The sequence below is a fragment of the Poromitra crassiceps genome, assembly GCF_964638095.1.
Source record: "Poromitra crassiceps genome assembly, chromosome: 6".
Classification (NCBI taxonomy): domain Eukaryota; kingdom Metazoa; phylum Chordata; class Actinopteri; order Beryciformes; family Melamphaidae; genus Poromitra; species Poromitra crassiceps.
The window spans coordinates 2,460,081-2,478,558 of NC_139627.1; the positions used below are offsets into that span (position 1 = coordinate 2,460,081).

The window sequence follows — 18,478 nt, forward strand, 5'->3', positions numbered from 1 at the left end:
TATCCCCTTTAACTTGTCTTATTATCATTAAATGCTTTTCCTCTAACACAACAGATGGTGATTAAAAGTTTTCACTGAACAAACAACACTGAAGTAAGCTTTGTTTGCAAACAACCTTACGTAATCCATACATACATCACATAGAAAACACAAAAGATACATTTCCAAAACATAAAATCACTTGATATCTGCAACAAACGTAATACAAAATGTCAATGACATAAGATGAACAAAAAACACGACCGTAGACTTTGCCACATAGAAACTATAAAGAAGGTATACACGTCCACACTAATGAGAACCAACCCCAACCTGACTGAGAGGCCTTTTACACCTGGCATTAACATGTGTTTTCTGCCATCAGATGCAGTCGGATGCAATCAGATTGTGCTTGACCACTTGAAAGCACAGGTGTAAACGCCCCCAAGACACATTGAAGACGGATTGCGATCTGATCGGCCAAACCACCCCCGGAAATGGTCAGGGACGCATTGTGTACACATTGAACACAAGTGTAAATGCAATGTGTCCTCTCAATCTGGATACAGCAACTGTATGCGGATTGAGAGGACACCCACTTTGGGTGAGCAAATTGCCATCAGATTTGCAATCTCATCACCCGGAACGCATGTTAACGCCAGGTGTAAATGAAATCAGGCTAATGTGGTCAAGCACAATCTGATGGCAGAAAACACATGTTAATGCCAGGTGTAAATGGCCTCTGAGTGTATTGCACTTATTGAAGTAGAGACATTCTACTGCTTTGTCCCTGTGTTACTTTGGCTTTTTGAGGATAATTTCTTAACAGACAGCTTAAATCACACGACAATAACAGAAAGCGCACGTCACTGTCAAAGTAAATTAAAGTGCACACACAGTGTCAACGTGTAACAATATTAAAATCCTAACTGAACAGCATGGCACCTCGAAAATTCCGCACAATAATGATTTGTGTGCGTCCAGAACAATGCCATCGAATAAAACAAGAATTCTGTGACAAAATACTACCACTATGTTATCATGGTCAATGACACACACTCCTACGTCCTATCTATTGTGCCTATTACCTCAATAAGACATATGTATGCAGATAATTAAGACAGAGTGAAAACACAGAATGGCAGACCACACAGAAACACATCACAGCTTGACTTAACACAGAACAGATCAGGCGGTTCCCGATCAAGTCAGGTACAAGGAAGGACCAACATGTTCACCTTCATAAAAGTTCATTCCCCTTACCGTGAGATATAACGGTGTCTCTACGAACGATTAAAACAAGAGCTGTTAGATAACTATCAAGGAACGTTTCCTTTTTTGTTTCACAGAGCGAGGTCCTGCTGCTCTATGCACCCCCTGCAGGAAACACAAGGAATAAGCTGGTAATGAACGACAATAAAGTGGACAGATGGGATAAGGATTACAAGTCAAACAGCGATCAAAGGGAAAGGAAGATAAGGATATACAGAGGCAAGAGCTGAGGCATAATAATGACGTTGCAATTCCTTTCAATAGTACCCTAATATCCAAAGGTTTGCATTAACCGTCTTTATTCTAAACGCGCTCCTGCCTCTCTGCAGAGTGGCTGGTAGCCCTCACACGCGTTCAGTTACAACCCTGTAGCGAGCGAAACGGAGCAGGAAAGCGTCATACTGACTAGATGTATTCTTAGCTAGAGCGATGAACAAGAGGGGAGTCTCAAATCTGACGCAGGCCGGCCTCCTCATCCACAGCACGACACAGTTGAGTGGCATTCCCAGAACCGTTCCTTATCGTTTCCGTCCAACCCGGAAAAAACGTAGTGATGCTTTATTGCTGATAGCTTCCATACTGACCCTGCAAGGTAAAAAAGATCGTTGACATTGTAAGTTTAGATTGCGTTTTATTACAGAATAATACTGTTAATTTCGGTATTTATATCGTGAGAGAGTGCAGATAAGTACAGAAGTATCCTTGTAAATCTAGATCATTTTCTGCACATACCCACATTCAGGCCTTTTTATTTATTATTTGACATGTAACTACCTAATAACTCCGTAAACATGATAACAATGTATTGTAAGTGAGAAAATAAAAAGTAATTAAGTAACCCAATGCTTTATATCTTGAGTTGCTGTAGTACAATCGCTCTCCTTATGTATGTATTTTTGAGGCCAGAGTGCAGTTGCAGTTGTGTGCCATATTATGTGTGCCATATTATTTTCTTCTCTGAAAATGCTGGATTCAGTTTATCATGATGTGATTCATGTGATCATGTGATTCATATGATCATGATGTGATTCAGTGTATCATGATGTGATTCAGTGTATCATGCAGCATTAAGATCTGTAACAGACTCAGGTTTTCGTACTCATCACTGCATCTTATATGAGAGTGTTGGTTGGCCTTCTCTGCTCAATCGTAGATTGGAACATTGGTATTGTTTTCTTTATAAGGCCATGCTGTGTGACTTGCCTCCTTACTTATGTTCCCTCTTGATTCCTAAAATCACCACCAGGAGTAATCTCCGGTCCGATGGACAGATTTTGTACGTCATTCCTCGGACGAGGACGGTTTTCGGTGAAAGTGCTTTTAAAGCATTTGCACCCTCGTCCTGGTGTCAATTACAGAGTGATTTTAAACTGGATTATCTACCAAGTATGGAGCAGTTTAAAAAAAAAAAAGTTAAAAAAAAAACTAGAATTAAGGAGTATTTTGAGTAGTGAACGGTGATGCTTATGATGTACTGATGTGGCTGGCACTCAGTTCTGTAACTGGTTTTATGTTGTTTTTTTGTTTTTTTGAGATTCTGAATCTCAATGGGTTTTTCTTCCTGGTTAAATAAAGGTCACTAACTAACTAACTACTTCAACATAAGGTTTTTGTTTTTGAAAGTATGGTCTCATGTGCTGTAGCCTACCTGTTCGTAGGCATAGGGTCTCTGTGTCTGTGCTGCAGGGCCTACCTGTTCGTAGGCATAGGGTCTCTGTGTCTGTGCTGCAGGGCCTACCTGTTCGTAGGCATAGGGTCTCTGTGTCTGTGCTGCAGGGCCTGCCTGGGAGGAGCGGTACGAGCTGTACTGCTGACCTTGACCCTGCTGATACTGAGAATACTGTGAGGAGCCGCCCTGGCCAGGCCCTGGAGAAAGATGGTACAGTCACTTTATGTGTGTGTGTGTGTGTGTGTGTGTGTGTGTGTGTGTGTGTGTGTGTGTGTGTGTGTGTGTGTGTGTGTGTGTGTGTGTGTGTGTGCGTGTGCGTGCGTGCGTGCGTGCGTGCGTGTGTGTGTGTGCGTGTGCGTGCGTGCGTGCGTGCATGTGTGTGTGTGTGCTTCATCCTGACCGTATCCCTGTGGCTGTCCGCTGTAGCCCTGTTGAGACGAGTACTGCTGCTGGCTGAAGGGCTGCGCCTGGCCAGAGCCCTGCTGGTACTGAGCCTGCTGCTGACTGTACTGAGAGTTACCTGCAGGGGGAGACAATCACGTTCACGGCAATTGTTGCCTTGGGGCTTGCAAAACAGGTAGATCCAACTATTAATGCTTTCAATCAGGTCACACAAGTGACCCAATTATTACCCGCCCCATACACACACACACACAAACACACACACACACACACACACACACACACACACACACACGTGACACAGATGAGATTAGATCTGACACAGAATCTGATATGCGGCGGCCCAGATCACCGTCGTGACGTCGTCACTCTGCATCGCTGCACTTCAGAAGAAGAGAGCGGACGGCAACGACGATGGAAGGCGAAAGGCAAATATTCCTTAAAATTAACCCTTTAAACCGCAATTTCACCAGCTTCCAGCATGTAGGCTACGCTACTGTCTCGCTAATGTCATAACGTCATTTTGTTGTTTGCACACACGGGTTCTTTCATGGTAGATGTCTGTTCACGAGTCACTTTTCAAACATGAATGAGAAGAGCTAAGACAAAAAAGTGATCTTGGCAAAAAAAAGTCGTTAGTATTGAGTCTTAAGGCCTTGTGAATGTAGCCTTGGCGGTACACATTATTACACTACATTAAAAATTAATTAATTAACAAATAAAAACCATTCAGAATCAATTGATGTAATTGGTACCTCCTTCATAGTAGTGTTGTGAAGACTCGTCGAAGGACCTCTCGTAGCCTTGCTCTCCATATGAAGACTGTTGATATGAGTACTCCCCCTGACCTGAACAGATTCAACACATGCACAGACAACGCTGCAAAGATAGCAAGACCCACTTTGCACACAGAACAGAGTCTAATACATGTGCAACATAACATACATGTGCAACGACAACATGACAACAGCACAAACAACATGTGACACGCTGCTCGCTTAATGATCAACTCAGAACACACAATAAAGCACACACACACACACACACACACACACACACACACACACACACAGACACACACACACACACACACACACACACACACACACACACACACACCCTGCCTGGAAGCAGTTTGCGCTCTGTCCTCAACAACACTGCTACAACACGGTCTGAAATCTGAAATTTCGGCACACCAAAGGGGACAGTATGGACACAGACACAGACTGGGAGGAAACAGAATTGAGACCGTCAGGTCAGCCCCTTGTGAAAAGAATACATCTCTTTTTCAATACTTTTCAACTCCCACAACAAGGGAAGGAAAGAGCCAGACTGAGAGGAAAGGAGTTGAAGCTTCAGCGCTGTGGTAAGTCTGGCCTCAGGCCTGTGGGATGCTGCTGAGAGAGAACATGGCTGGAAGATGATGAGTGAGATGACTGATTACCATCAGGGTAATACTGTTGGCTTATGGGCTCGCTGGAGCTCTGAGTGTGTCCATACTGCTCTCCGTAGAACTCGTCTTGTCCCGTGTACGGCTGTGCAGATCCTGCAACACAGGCGACACCACGATTTGTTAAACAGGTGGGTGGACCAATCAGCCGCTGCGTTGGTAACTGAAGGGGGGGCTGCTGCTGGGCCAGGACACTCGGGCAATTGGATAGCCAGAAGCTCTGTGTGTGTGTGTGTGTGTGTGTGTGTGGGTGGGTGTGTGTGTGTGTGTGTGTGTGTGTGTGTGTGTGTGTGTGTGTGTGTGTGTGTGTGTGTGTGTGTGTGCGTGCGTGTGTGTGTGTGTGTGTGTGCGTGCGTGGGTGTGTGTGCGTGTGTGTGTGTGTGTGTGTGTGTGTGTGTGTGAATGTGTCAGTGTGTCTTCAAAAAACACAGAAGGAGGGGAGAGGTAAAAGGCTGTAATGGTTTCCTGTGATTCCTCGGGAAGAAGCGTCAAAAAAGATTAAGTCAAAGAATTAACACGAGAATTGTAATTTGGTTGAGAACTTTATTCTCAAATGTTGTCTAGTTTCACTCGCACGCTGATGATGTTTTGCAGTTGGAAAACGGAGGGAATCTGAACGAACTCGTTTCGGGCCCACCCCCCATTTTTGAGACGCCCATTAAACTGAAGCAATGAGTAATTCTATGGAAATGATATGAAATGTAATTTTGAGGAGAAAATGATTAGATTAGAGTATGGCAAATATCAGGGAGAATCCGATCTCTGCTTGTCGGTGGTGTGCAGAAACTTCAGATTCCACTCATGCCCTTTGCAGACTATCCGACTAAAACTCGTGGAAACAATGACGACAAAAACCCACAAGAGGCACAAAGGAGCCACGCACGGCTTGATCTCCTTTCCAAATCATAACGGGCAGAAAATCCCCCAATTACAGAGATGAGCTGCACCATAGCAAACATTTTCATCTGAAGCTCTACAACAATAGCGAAAGAATCTGATAGCAGCATATCTGATCATACTCAAAGGAGCCCGCCTAGCAACAGCCCCTCAACCAATCAGAAATCACACAGCCTAACTTCCGATGCAACAATATAGGCCGTGTTGGGACCCATGAAAAAGTGCTTAGAAAATGAGTTTCGTTCCCATGTCATGGGCACTACTCATTCAATGCATTTTTTCATAGACAATACCCTTCTGGACTTTGGGTTAAAAGTTCTACTCATAATATCCTGCAGTATTTTGTCACAAGCCAGAAATGTATAAACAGTTTATAACCAAAAAACGAAAATCTTGTGCTGCTGTTTTTGCTTGTAAAATGTGTTTTTGGCAACACAAAATCTTTCTCAAATGTCATAAATGCTAAAATGCATATACTTAACATCTGAAACAAGTATTGGTGCCTTTAGTTTACTCATATGTGAATTTAGATCATGAAATGTAGCATATTTGTTAAAGAATATGCTTCAACTTAAGTGTTTGCCACACAGTACAATGAAACCTCCACAGTAAATTGTGCCAAAAGCTTATGTTTCATACATAAAAAATGTCTCAACCTACTGTGTAATGAAAGGTAGAAAAGAAAATCAGGGCACCTTGGACCAAAATGGCAGAAAATCTATCAAAATGTTACCACGCCCCCTAAATTGGAATAATGCAAAAAATGGACAAGACTAAAAATTAAAGTACTAGAGGTCAGAATTATTACAACATATGGTATGAAACATTTATTCAAGTACCACAAAGTGTCACAGCATCTGTCATTTGTACACCCCCCCCCCCCCCCCCCCCGCCAAGGAAATATATGAAAATACAAAATAGCATACAAATGCATCACAATAAAACCTTCTGTTGGCTGTGTAAGTAGTCTGTGCTGTTTGCATTTATGCATTGCATTTAACTGGATGTAGGCAGTGTGGCAATTCTTTAACAATTTAATAATTCTTGAACAAAACAAGTAGTAGGCCTACATAGTAACATGTTGGGTTACTCATCCCTATCACTTTCATCAGAGTCATCATCCCATGTACCTCTTTCTTCTGTTTCCTTTGACACATTTTCACAGTCCTGGCAGTGACATAAATCAGTGCAAGACAGTTTTGCAGACATGCATGAACATCTTCCAGTTTCACATTTGCTTTTTTTACAATTACAGTGGACTACCTGCAACACACTATCAGGGGCAGGATTTCTAGTCATCCATGTTACTGTTAACTCCCCATCCTCCATGCCCCATCCATTGCCAATGGGTGAAGGAGCACACATCCTACTAGTCAGAGAACGTCTCATCACTGCTGCTTGGTAGTTTGCCCTTTTGCAATGTTGGTGGAGAGCATCACTTGTTGGGGGAATGGACAGTTCTGGCAAAGCTGATGATGCCGTACAAAATGATTTGTACCTTGCATCGTTCACGTTTTTGGCAGATGATTGGCCATACAGGTGGCACACATATTTGCTCAGTGTGTTGAAAGTTGACTGGTCAAGGTTAAAACTGCTGCCAAGATTTGTGAACCCAGTCAGGTATTCTTCTTTCTGGCAAGCAAGAGAAAATGTCTTCCCTTTGCCCTTGCCATGAAAGGCACTGGTCGAGTCACAACCTGTGAAGGTATGGATGCCAATGAGTGCAGAACAAACACTGGTGCCAAGAGCTGCTGACACCTTAGCCACATCAATGATCCTCGTTCTGTTGCCTACTCCTGTGAAGAAATACAAGCTACACTGTAAATCTTTCTGCAGACTTACAGCAATCACTGCCACGTCAGTATCGGGGCTTTTGATGACTACAGTTTGGTGTTCTTGTGCAGCATGCTGTGCATGTACAAATACCCTAGTGTCATATTCCTCATGGTCACATGTCAGTTCTTGAACAGCAGTGACAGTTTGTGAACCCTCTTTTACGGAAACACAGTGACACAGTTCTCCATGTGCTATGTACAAGCTGAGGTCCCTGCCCAAAATGGTGAGGTCAGCATCTCGCCATGCAACATAGAGGAATTCTGCCAGTTCTGCTTTGTTTGTTCCATCTGATAGAAACTTTTTCCATTGCGTTGGTGCCTTTTGATCCCGTCCATAGATTTGCACCCGTTGTGTACCGACCCCAGCCCTACGTGACCGCTCTAGGTTCTTAATGCTAATTTTTGGATACTGGTCAATGACAAAGTCTATCCGTGTACACTTGTGCTGCAGAGCTAATTTGAGCACATACTGTAGTACGTTTTCAGCCAATTCTCCAAAGGTAGCCGGTTTGGAACGAATGGCTTGAATGACTGCCATGCCATCGAAGAGAATAGCTCCATCTGACGGAACTTGTTGAACTAAGCAGTCTTTGTCTTTGTTCTCCAATATATTCATCAGAGCTGATTTGTTTGTTTTAGCTAGTGACCCGTCAGTACTGGCTAAAGGATATGAAACCGTTCCCAAGGAGTAGGACAGAACTTCCCTCAGGTCTATCTTTCTAGTTTGACCAACAATGAGTAGTCTGGAGAACAGTTTCTTGTCAGCACGCAGAATCACATCTTTGCCTGCTGCAGATTTCTTCTTTGTCTTTGCCTGGTCACTGAAGGTCTTCAGTTTTTGTGCCTTGATGGGGGCGAAAATGTCGACTGATTTTGACAACAGTCTTTGGTCCAAAAAGACTTTGACAGCTTCTTCACCTCTTTCTTGTGCTGCAAGCAAATCATTCTTGACATCTTCAGCTGCTACTGTCCCTGAGCTAAGACAAACAATGCCATCTTGGTGTATGTCAAATGGGTTCAGCATAGAATCTATGGTGGAACTTATTCTGGTCACAGCATTTTCATCGGCATGAATCCGTGTTTGGTCCAGATCTTTTCGTCTCCGTGTTTCAGGAGATTTACCAGCCATTGACTCACATTGTCTAGCTATGGCAGCTCTTTCATGTTGTGACAATATCCAGCGAGACACTGCAGCCCGATTCAGTGTTATCCCTGTCCAGCCACCCTTTGTCTTGGAATCTCTATTGCATGTTTGCTCAATAGCCTGGTCACAAGCAATGGAGGCAAATCCATGGGCACTTTGACGTTGGACAGTCCACTGGCCTTTTACACTGAGGTCTTTGTGACAAGAAGGATGTGTGAGAGGCAAATTGACCATTTCCAGCCAGTATGAAGGCAAATACCTAGCATAGTTTACACGGTCGTAAGCAAAAAACCATGCCATCATCAGGCGCACTGTTGACAGGTGAAGCTGCCAGTCTGATTCACGTGTTGCTCTCACAAACAGCAGTAGTATTTGTACCATGTCAATGTATGAACTCCAGAAGGCAAACGTTGGGTTTTCTGCACTTCTCGTTTCCACAAAGACGGCATACTTTGAACACATTTTGTCAAAGTTCTCATTTGCACACAAAACATCCATTGTTCTGTCTGGGAAAGCGTCTTTGATCTCAGTGATGACAGCCATGCACTCATCTCTCTCCTCTGGTGTTAATGAGTCTAGGAATGTGCTGAATCTGGCACGTTGCAGACTCTCATACATAAGTTTGTGTGCCCTCATGCTGCGGTTGTAATGATGACCACTGATCACACCATTGATGGATCCTTGGGCAACGACTTCAGACTCGATGAGTATGTCTTGCAGTCCTGCATCACCAAATCTTTTTCCTAAAATGCCTAGGAAGGACATGCATGTATGAAACTCACCTAGTCTAACCACAAGACGCTTTGTCAACTCATCATCTTTCCAGCGGATTTGCTGAGCTTTGGCATATATAGCTTGGTCAAAAACTAACACTACATGGTCCAGTTCTAGCTGATCAGCAAGTTCAACACTTCGCTTCAGAATAGTGTTAACTGTTGACATCTCTGTCGGTGAAGCCTCAATGACTGGAAGATAATACAGTGCTGACTTAGGTAGAGTGGCATCACTTTGTAGCATTGTGTGGAAACCTGTCCAGCCTGGTACTGTACATGCTTCAGCATCTGTGTTCTTCACTAAAACATATGCCAGTTCTGTTTTGGCAGCAGACACAGTGTTCAACCTGTACGTTTCCACCTGCAATGGAACACTTTCATCCTGAAGCAAGTTCTGTGGCCCTTGTCTTTTAGTCTGTGGATAGTGTTGTAGCGGGATGCTAGGAGGTGCTTTGAATGTGTAAACTGACTTCGGCAGTGGCTGTCTGTCTGGTCTAGACATTGTTTCAACAACAGAACTTTGTACCATAATGCCATTTGTATGGTGAGTAGTTCCACGACCTGACAGTGTCTCCTCCCCAAAATCGATGTTATCCCACACCAGTATGGTTGGTGCCTTCTTTGAGAACCCCTTAGGGATTTTGTCTCTGCCCTCTAGAAGTTGTAGTGACGCTAGGCTAGTGTCTAGACTGACAACTGTGTTCCATGAAGCACAGTGTCCTAATCTGTTCAGTAGTGACAGAACATTGGATGAACCTGTTAAATGGCGAACAGTTAGACCAAGACACAGTGACTTAGGCGTCTGCTTCCGACCTTTAGAAGCAAGATACACAATGTCTTGACAAACAGATAAAACTTTTAGGTTCACATCTTCAGGAATATCAACATAATGGTCTAGTGTTGGTTCCTCTGTTGCACCTATAATCCAGGAAATCACATTGAATAGTTCAACTGGCACAACAGATTTTGCGTCAGAAACATTCAAATCCTCTGCTGTGGGAGGCCAGGGGCATTTCATCCCGGGAGTTTCATTCACAAGTCTCTTCAATATCAGTCCTGCACTGTACAGTGTCCTTGTGTGCTCTGTAGTTTGTCCAGATGTGTGTTCATTGTCACTTTCAGCTTGGCTTACCTCGGTTGACTCAGTTGTTGTCGTGTCTGATGGATGCGGTAGCCTGTCTAACAGTGTATCTGCTGATAATGTTTCAACAAAAACCAGTTCGGAGATGTTGCGCGTTGCAGGGCTGTGAAACACCAGCTGGGGGAAATCACGGGCCAACCGCTTTTTCAGTTTATCCTGCCTGCAACATGAAAATATAGAAAAAGACGAGCACAAATGTATAAATAAAGGGATTTTTTTCACAATGACAAACAAATACATTTAAACATACTGTCAGCCTTTCTTGTGAGCGAATAAATCAATAAAATGGAAACTTTTCAGTATGAAAGAGGTTCTTTTTTATTTACTGAACTGTCAAGGACACAGTTACCTGTAGTCTGAAGCATCAATATCCTCATTCTTCTTAACGATGTCTATGAATTTCTTCCTTAGTTGGTTCATTTTCAGGATTTCTTGTTTATCGATAATCCTTTGACGGATGACTCGTTCGCAGAATATCTTGTAGCTGGCAGCAAAGGGTTGTTCATTTCTGAAAACACACACACGCAGACAAAAAAATACTTAACATGTGCAAAGAGGTCTGCTGTCAACATTGTATCTAAAGACAGACAAAATAGTATTTGTTGTAGGTCAAAGCCTTACTTTTGAAATGTGCAGTGTTAATGCAATGTAATAACTCACACTTCATCTGTGGTTGCAGTATGTGTTGCCGTAGACTTTGACAAGGACCTTGTGTATTCTCTGTAACAGGACCTGTGGTAACGCACTTCCAGAGACACACAGTCTTTGTCTTTGATATGCAAAAGAACGCTAGAGTCTTCCTTCTTCTCAGCAGCCTTCCGCAACTGGCCTGAAAACAAAAAAAAGTTATAATCAGCTTTACTGTCAAATCACACATTTTATAATAAAAAAAAAGTGGGTGACATTTGTTTTTGTATCTTTTATCCATTGTATTGTTATTACAAGAAAAAAGAGGTGGGGGGGGCAAGGAGATCAAGGCAATAAAATAAAATGCTCCCTCTCTCTCTCTCTCTCTGTGTGTGTGTGTGTGTGTGTGTGTGTGTGTGTGTGTGTGTGTGTGTGTGTGTGTGTGTGTGTGTGTGTTGGTTTGGGGGCTGTAAATAACACAGTGAACAATGGGCCAGCTGGCACTTGTGACCTGCCCCCCCTTGGTGTTTCAGTCTCTGTTCTGTAGATACACATTTTTTTTATCAATGATAAGTAATATAATATAATATATAAATCAACTACATCACAAGACCACCGCCTTTTCTGCCTGTCTATTTGCACACTTCCTTGTTCCATGTTTTTCAGTCCCGTGTGTGTGTGTGTGTGTGTGTGTGTGTGTGTGTGTGTGTGTGTGTGTGTGTGTGTGTGTGTGTGTGTGTGTGTGTGTGTGTGTGTGTGTGTGAGATAGAGAGAGAGAGAGAGGGGGGGGGTCGCTTACCTGCAGACACTGTCTCTGCTTGTGAAAGTTGATCCTTCTTCCGTTTTCCACCAACAGTAATATATTTGTCCACCTTTTTACAAATGATGCAGATGGCTGGAAGGACAGGGCCAGCAGAACGGACGGGCAAACCTGTCCGAGACCGAAGTTTCTTTCGGGGGGTTTCAGACGTGGCTCCGTCGGGGCCGATGCTGTCCGAGGCTGCGGCTGCATCTGGTTCTTCTTCTCCCCCCCCCTGCACCATCTGTGTGCAGCGTTTCTCAGCCAAACCCAAACGTCTTTTACAAATAAAGCGACGGTAACACGTCGCGTGAAATCCAGCGTCCTCGGGAACATGGTCAAAATCCACGTCCACGCAATGTTTAAAAGTTTCAGCGATAACTTTACTATCGCCGTCCAGACAAAGCCACTGTTTGACGACAGACCTGTAAGTGTCCCACCTTGTCTGGGTAAAATCCTGCACGTCCTCATTCTGTACTGACAAAAAGTGCATATAGCATCGTTTGGAGTCCTTTGATTCCCGGCTTTTACGCACTTTTTTCCGCTGTTTTGGTTTCTTTTTCCCCTCTTCGCTGCTTGAACTGGTGGTCGCCATGGCTCTAATGTTATTACGGCAAGGGAATAAAGCGGCTACGCGATTGGTCCACGTGACCAAAACCACACCACTCCCCTTGCACAGATTAGTACGCCTAGTAAGAAATAGTGCCGTCTTTGACCACTGATTAAAAAAATACTGCAGGATAACACGAGTAGAACTTTTTTATTTGTACTTTCTACCTATAGATCTCTTTTATGGAGAAAAAAGTGTGTAGTGCCCCTGCCGTGGGAACGGAACTAAACGAAAATGCTAGTCACAATATGGCCTAATAGCATAATAACACTGTTCTATCCAGACATACTTCACCAAGTCATGCAAAGATAATAGAGTATAATAGAGTAGCCTACAAGGGTAAACGAGGACGTCAGACTATAGGCATGTCCGGTTACCTTGGAAACCGTCTCCCATCCTTTTCAAGTGTCTCCTGTAAGAGCTCATCTCTGTATGAGCTACGTGCTCTTCATCCTTCAAAAGACACGTGGTGACTTGGTGAAGCTATTATTAGGCGCATGCTGACACAGCATGAGTAAAGTGATTTACAGAGACATGCTGACACAGCATGAGTAAAGTGATTTACAGAGACATGGACCCAATGTGACAAGAGCGATACATCTCCTGTCGGCCTCTTCAAGTCGCCGGCCGGCCGCTGGGACGGCTTCAATATCATGATGGTCTTCGAAGTCAAACACTGGTACCGTGCTACGCTACCATGAAGGTACTTCATCCAGCACCTTGTAGCTTCCGATCTTAGCCTTTCCACCCATCTGGGAACGTTGAGAGACTACTGTCCATAGCTAACCCGACGCTGCCACTCAGATGGGTGTTTTTGTTTTCGTTGCGTGATCTGATCAAGATCTCGCGAGAATCCAGCTGGCTTGCGAGGTTAGTCCATAGCCACATTTCACGAAAACCTGTTGACCATTTCAAATCCACGTTCACGCTCAAACACCCACACATATTCATTGAGCCCATGCTGAAGAAACATGTCCCCTAAGAGTTTCTTCATTGCCAGACCGCCGCACCGTGAAGAGAGACGTGATCATCACCACCTACCTTGCTGTGAAGAGCGGTAGGTTCCCATGGGTCTCTGAGACATCACGGTGTTCCCTTGGCTGCCCTGTCCCATCATGCCCATGGCCTGCTGTCCCTGATAGTGTTGGCTCCCAGCCTGGCCCGGCGAGTAGTGCTGCTGGGTGCCCGACTGTTGCTGCATCACGGAGACTGGCGAGGAGGTGCAATTACGCGGGAGAGAATCTCATACGTTAATACACACAGAGACCCACTCAATGCCAAGATGAGGCATAACACAACATCCTCAGAACTGAGACAAATTGTACACTGTAAAATAAACATGTAAACGGGGTTTCCATGGCAGTACACAGGGGTACAGGAGAAGCCAGGGGGGTCCATAGCAGTCAGGGGTCTCTTAGGAAATCTCTCTGAAGAGACGATTTCAAGATGCTCTGAGGTATAAATGCAAACAACAAAGCCAGTGAAGTCAGTGCATAAACAGAGAGAAATACACGTGGACATCCAGGGAGAGGAGGGCTGCATCTCAGGGTCAGGGGTCAGGTTAGGAAGCAGGGAGGGTGGGGGGAGGAACTCCAGAAGGAAGCTTCTGTGATGAACTGAATGTGTTTGGTTCTTTTTGGCGGTCACAACTGGACTTTGGGGATTGGCGAGTGCAACGTTCTGTGTGTAACGTTCTGTGTGTAACGTTCTGTGTGTAACGTTCTGTGTGTGAGCAAAAGGTATGTTCGAGAGCCAGCGATTACTATGAATGCTGTGCATGAACACATTCAGCGATCATTCATAAATCACTTAAACCATCCGTCTTACTTCTCGTTTAAGTCACAAATCACCTTGAAATTCAGGTTTCACACTTGAGAGGCACAACTTTTATTATCGTCGCTTCTCATGTCCAAGTGTCAAATCAGGCATCTTATCAAAGGAATGAGTCAGGCATCTTGCAACTTAAGGCTTATTGAAATGATCAGTGCTCAGTGTTTGGGCGTCCTGGCCTCTAAATATTCTTTCCATAAGGATGGACTGGTTCTCCTCTACCTGGCTCACCTTGATTGGACTGCATGTTGAGGTTGCTGCGGGAGGAGGAAGAGGAGGATGAGGATGTGGAGGAAGAGGAGGAGGAAGAGCCATAGCCGGGGGGCGCGGGGCCCTGGATCATGCTGGCCTGGGTGGGGGGCGCGGCGTGGGCGTGGCCGTAGCCACGGGATGAGGAGGAGGAGGGGCTAGCCGACTGCACCTGACCAGACTGCTGCTGCATGGGGGCGTGGCAGGGGGCGTGGCAGGGGCCTGACGACACACGCGCACAGTCACAACAGCCAGCACACATCAGGCCCATGCACTCTACCACATCATACTCATCATCAGGGAGACACATTCAGTTCACCTGCACTGGAAGCTTGCGTGGTGGTGGTAGTGGTAGTAGGGCTAGAAGGACGAATGATGTTAATCACGGGTGCAAAAAATCATATGGATTGGGAACAGAGGGGCAGCAAATGTAGCTATAACGGCACGCAATCTGAGCAGAGCAGGACTTGAGACCACAGAGGCTCGCAAGCAGATCATTAACAAGAGAGATGTGCTGCAGACCGATGAGACAAGGTGTGTGCAGACAGACATGCAGCAAAGTCAGGAACAGACAAGCGCTCGATACGGGGGGGGGGGGGGAGAGGTCAACGAGATGGAGTTGTTTGTGTGTATTTGTATTTGCATAATGATCAACTTTGAGCTTGTGTGTGTAGGAAAAACATGTTCCTGAGACGTGAGCAGGAGTTTAGCAGTGCACATACGTGATGAGCTCTCACCATTGCTCATCTGACTCTGCAGCATCGGCGTGGGGGGCAGTCCTGGGCCGGCGCTGTCGTTGAGGTTGCTCTGAGAGGGCGCCCCCGTCTGGCCCATCCCTCCAGGAGCCATAGACATGTTGGGCGTGGGAGGCTGTGGAGGACGTGGAAAATAATGATCAGCTGTGATGGGCAGAGTTTATGAGAGAGTGAAGATGAGAGGGAGGATGTGCGTGTACTTATAGTATGCCTCCGTCTTGCCAGTTCTTCATTAGTGTCCGGTCTTCACCGCTCACGTCAGATACTTTATGAATGACTCACTACAATGATTTTGTCCTTTATTTCCCCTGCTATCCAAGGATGGTGCGTGTGTGTGTGTGTGTGTGTGTGTGTGTGTGTGTGTGTGTGTGTGTGTGTCGGTGTCGGTGTGTGTGTGTGTGTGTGTGTGTGTGTGTGTGTGTGTGTGTGTCGGTGTGTGTGTGTGTGTGTGTGTGTGTGTGTGTGTGTGTGTGACAATAGAGAGAGAGAGAGAGAGAGAGAGAGAGAGAGAGAGAGAGAGATGTGTTGATGGCCAGAGAGGAGGGATGAGGGATTTGCTGTGTTGCATGAGGTGATGAGGTGTTGCAACACTGAACCCTCCAGACAGACTCACTGCAGGTAGAAGTGACTGCATGTTCTGATTCGAATCGGCTATTGTGGCCAAGTAAACCAGATTTCTGTGCAGGATCTGCTGATATCTGTCCAAAAGTAGAAAACAGATCATCAGTCATTATACACTCAATGTGACATTTACTGTACAAGCCATCATGATCACAGGTAGGAAACAAAATGCAGGACACCTACTGTGTGCATTCTGCTGTCTTCCCTTTACTTTGGTAATCCATGATGCATTGTATTAGATGATGGTTTTCATCCAGCATCTGTAGGGGGGACAAAATAACATACTCGTTTTGCAGTGCATTAAGCTATACATTAAGAATGAAGAAATGTGCCACACTGCCACCTGTAAACTTTGCAGAGACTGAAAGTGTCCTGGATTCTCATCATTTGTACCCGCCTCTAGAACAAAATTTTCTGGGTCAGATGCTCTCTCTCTCTCTCTCTCTCTCTCTCTCTAAGCCGAATGAGCCACTTGTCTCTTCACAATTGAGAAGCTAATTCTCAGTTATTATTTAGAACTTCGTATGAAAGTCTGTGTGTGGACAGCTGTCCTAGTGTGAGCAGTGGATTTCACCAACAGCTAAAACACACCTGTCCTCTGTCAAAATGGTTCAATCAAGGATAAAGAAGCGCCACTGGCAGTCTGGGTAGCTTGTCCTGAATTGGCTCACTTTCCCTGCTAGGCTACCCCCATCTTTGGATTATTTATTTTTTCCCCACAATATCCACTGTCCACTCTCCAGCATCAACATAAACATAAGATGAATAAGGCGATCGACTGTTTTAAAATCCACCAACTAAAGCCAGCGAAAAAAGATGCTGTGCAAGTGTGCATAAAAATACTAATTATTTGATATCAAGCTCTATACCATCCGAGGGAAAACATGCATCATCTATCAGGAAAAGGCAACGAGAGGACACCTCCTCGCAATGGACATGAACGTTATAGGGATCCAGACAGTGATGTAGCGGTACATCACCATCATGGCTTTGTTTGGCTCGCAGTCAGACAGATGTTGATTTGATTAACGCTACAATACCAGTTGCCATTTCTTCTGATAATCACCACAAGCCACTTTCTCCGCACTGTCGGCGGACCGTACACTCCCATCCAGACGTTACAACACAATCTTTCCTCATCACAAAACGCGCCGACGCATCAGAAAGGCTTTTATTACCTTTTGAATCGTTTGCTGTGTCACCTCCCCTTTACTCCTGGGGCGCGCCGATGAAAAGGCCACCGACATTTTGTCATATGGGAAATAAAAGCGCTTCTTTTATTCTAATGTTTATTATCTTGAGCGCAGCCGTCTATTTGGCTACATAGTTTCCCCATTACCAGGAAATGGGGGTAGTGGGAAAATCGGCGTATTTAAACAATGAGAACAGATTGGAAAGCGATTCATTTTCCTAATGTGATTAAATATGTAATTTCGCTGCAACTGTATATGCTTGCTCTGTGTGCAAACAATTGCATAAATTATAAGCCGTTGTTTAAAGTGGAAAAACCCCTCTCCCTCAGTTGTTGGTACAGTCCGAAGTGAGTAGCCTACCACTTTCCCTCACTGTGAGGGGGTATCCTTTGATTCATGAAAGCCAATGATGGCTCTACATTTGACACGCTGCACAGGACCGATTGTGGGAAAGCGGTTGCAAAAGTTTCTCCTCTTAATTTGCCGAAAATATTGCAAACTGGTTCGTTCTGACACTGTTTTCACTGTCTCGTAGCTTCCCAGGAATGGTCTGTTTCTATAATATATTCAGATAATATATTTGTAGCCTACTAGCTTGGCTATAGACCCTTTTCACGGGGGCCATTTTGTGTCGAGAAGGCAGAATAAACACAGGTGCGTGCAAGCAAAACACTAATGAGAATTCCAATCATGGAAGTTGGAAACCCTCATTAGTGTTTACCCTGCATTTTCGACACAAAATGCCCCCCGTGAGAAGGGTCTATTGATAGTAGTATTCCGTTACATCACCACATGGCCATCTTGGCCATCATGGCCATCTTAGTAGGAAAACAGGTTATTGTAATAAACTAACAGGTGATTACAATCAAATGACACAAACAGCCAATGAGCTGTGTATTTTAGCGCCATATTGGTAGGAAAATGCTTGGGGCATCATGGGAATAATGGGTGTAATCATTAGCATTAAAGGAACACTCCGCCCATTTTCAACCAGCTTTTTATCATTAGAACATCAGTAGTATATCAGAAAACTGTAAACGGTTTTGAAGTCTGTCATTTCATTTGACAGTTATTGAGTGTTAAAGTGTGGACCAGTCAGACCTCTAAAGTGGTGCCCGAGCGGATTCAAGTATTTGGGTGTAGAAATTAGGAGATCTATTCCCAAAACCTTTAAAGACAATCACATCAAGTTATTGGACTGGGTCAAACTAGATTTACAGAGGTGGAGGGAT

The 18,478-nt window shown here is 44.6% G+C and overlaps 2 protein-coding genes across 3 annotated transcripts; both read right to left on the bottom strand.

The window, feature by feature from the left end:
• Positions 1 to 1,809: 1,809 nt before the first annotated feature.
• LOC310778378 (calcium-responsive transactivator-like) lies at positions 1,810 to 17,300 on the bottom strand (the record flags this gene model as incomplete). Its single annotated transcript, XM_083638783.1, has 11 exons — positions 1,810 to 1,836; positions 2,990 to 3,117; positions 3,321 to 3,440; positions 4,078 to 4,170; positions 4,767 to 4,868; positions 13,640 to 13,807; positions 14,660 to 14,899; positions 15,415 to 15,547; positions 16,046 to 16,130; positions 16,237 to 16,313; positions 17,232 to 17,300. 11 exons carry the CDS (start codon positions 17,298 to 17,300, stop codon positions 1,810 to 1,812), a joined length of 1,242 nt encoding a protein of 413 aa, XP_083494909.1.
• On the bottom strand, positions 6,592 to 12,777 carry LOC310778379 (uncharacterized protein). Of its 2 annotated transcripts, none has more exons than XR_014552771.1 (3): positions 11,989 to 12,777; positions 10,912 to 11,391; positions 6,592 to 10,722 (listed from the first exon to the last, which is right to left on the bottom strand). XR_014552771.1 is itself a non-coding variant. In XM_083638784.1 (3 exons), exons 1-3 carry the CDS (start codon positions 12,581 to 12,583, stop codon positions 10,908 to 10,910), a joined length of 927 nt encoding a protein of 308 aa, XP_083494910.1. In that variant the 5' UTR covers positions 12,584 to 12,777; the 3' UTR covers positions 6,592 to 10,907. The 2 variants fall into 2 exon arrangements, 1 of the variants encoding a protein (XP_083494910.1); XM_083638784.1 differs by having other exon boundaries at positions 6,592 to 11,070; positions 11,223 to 11,391.
• Positions 17,301 to 18,478: the final 1,178 nt, after the last annotated feature.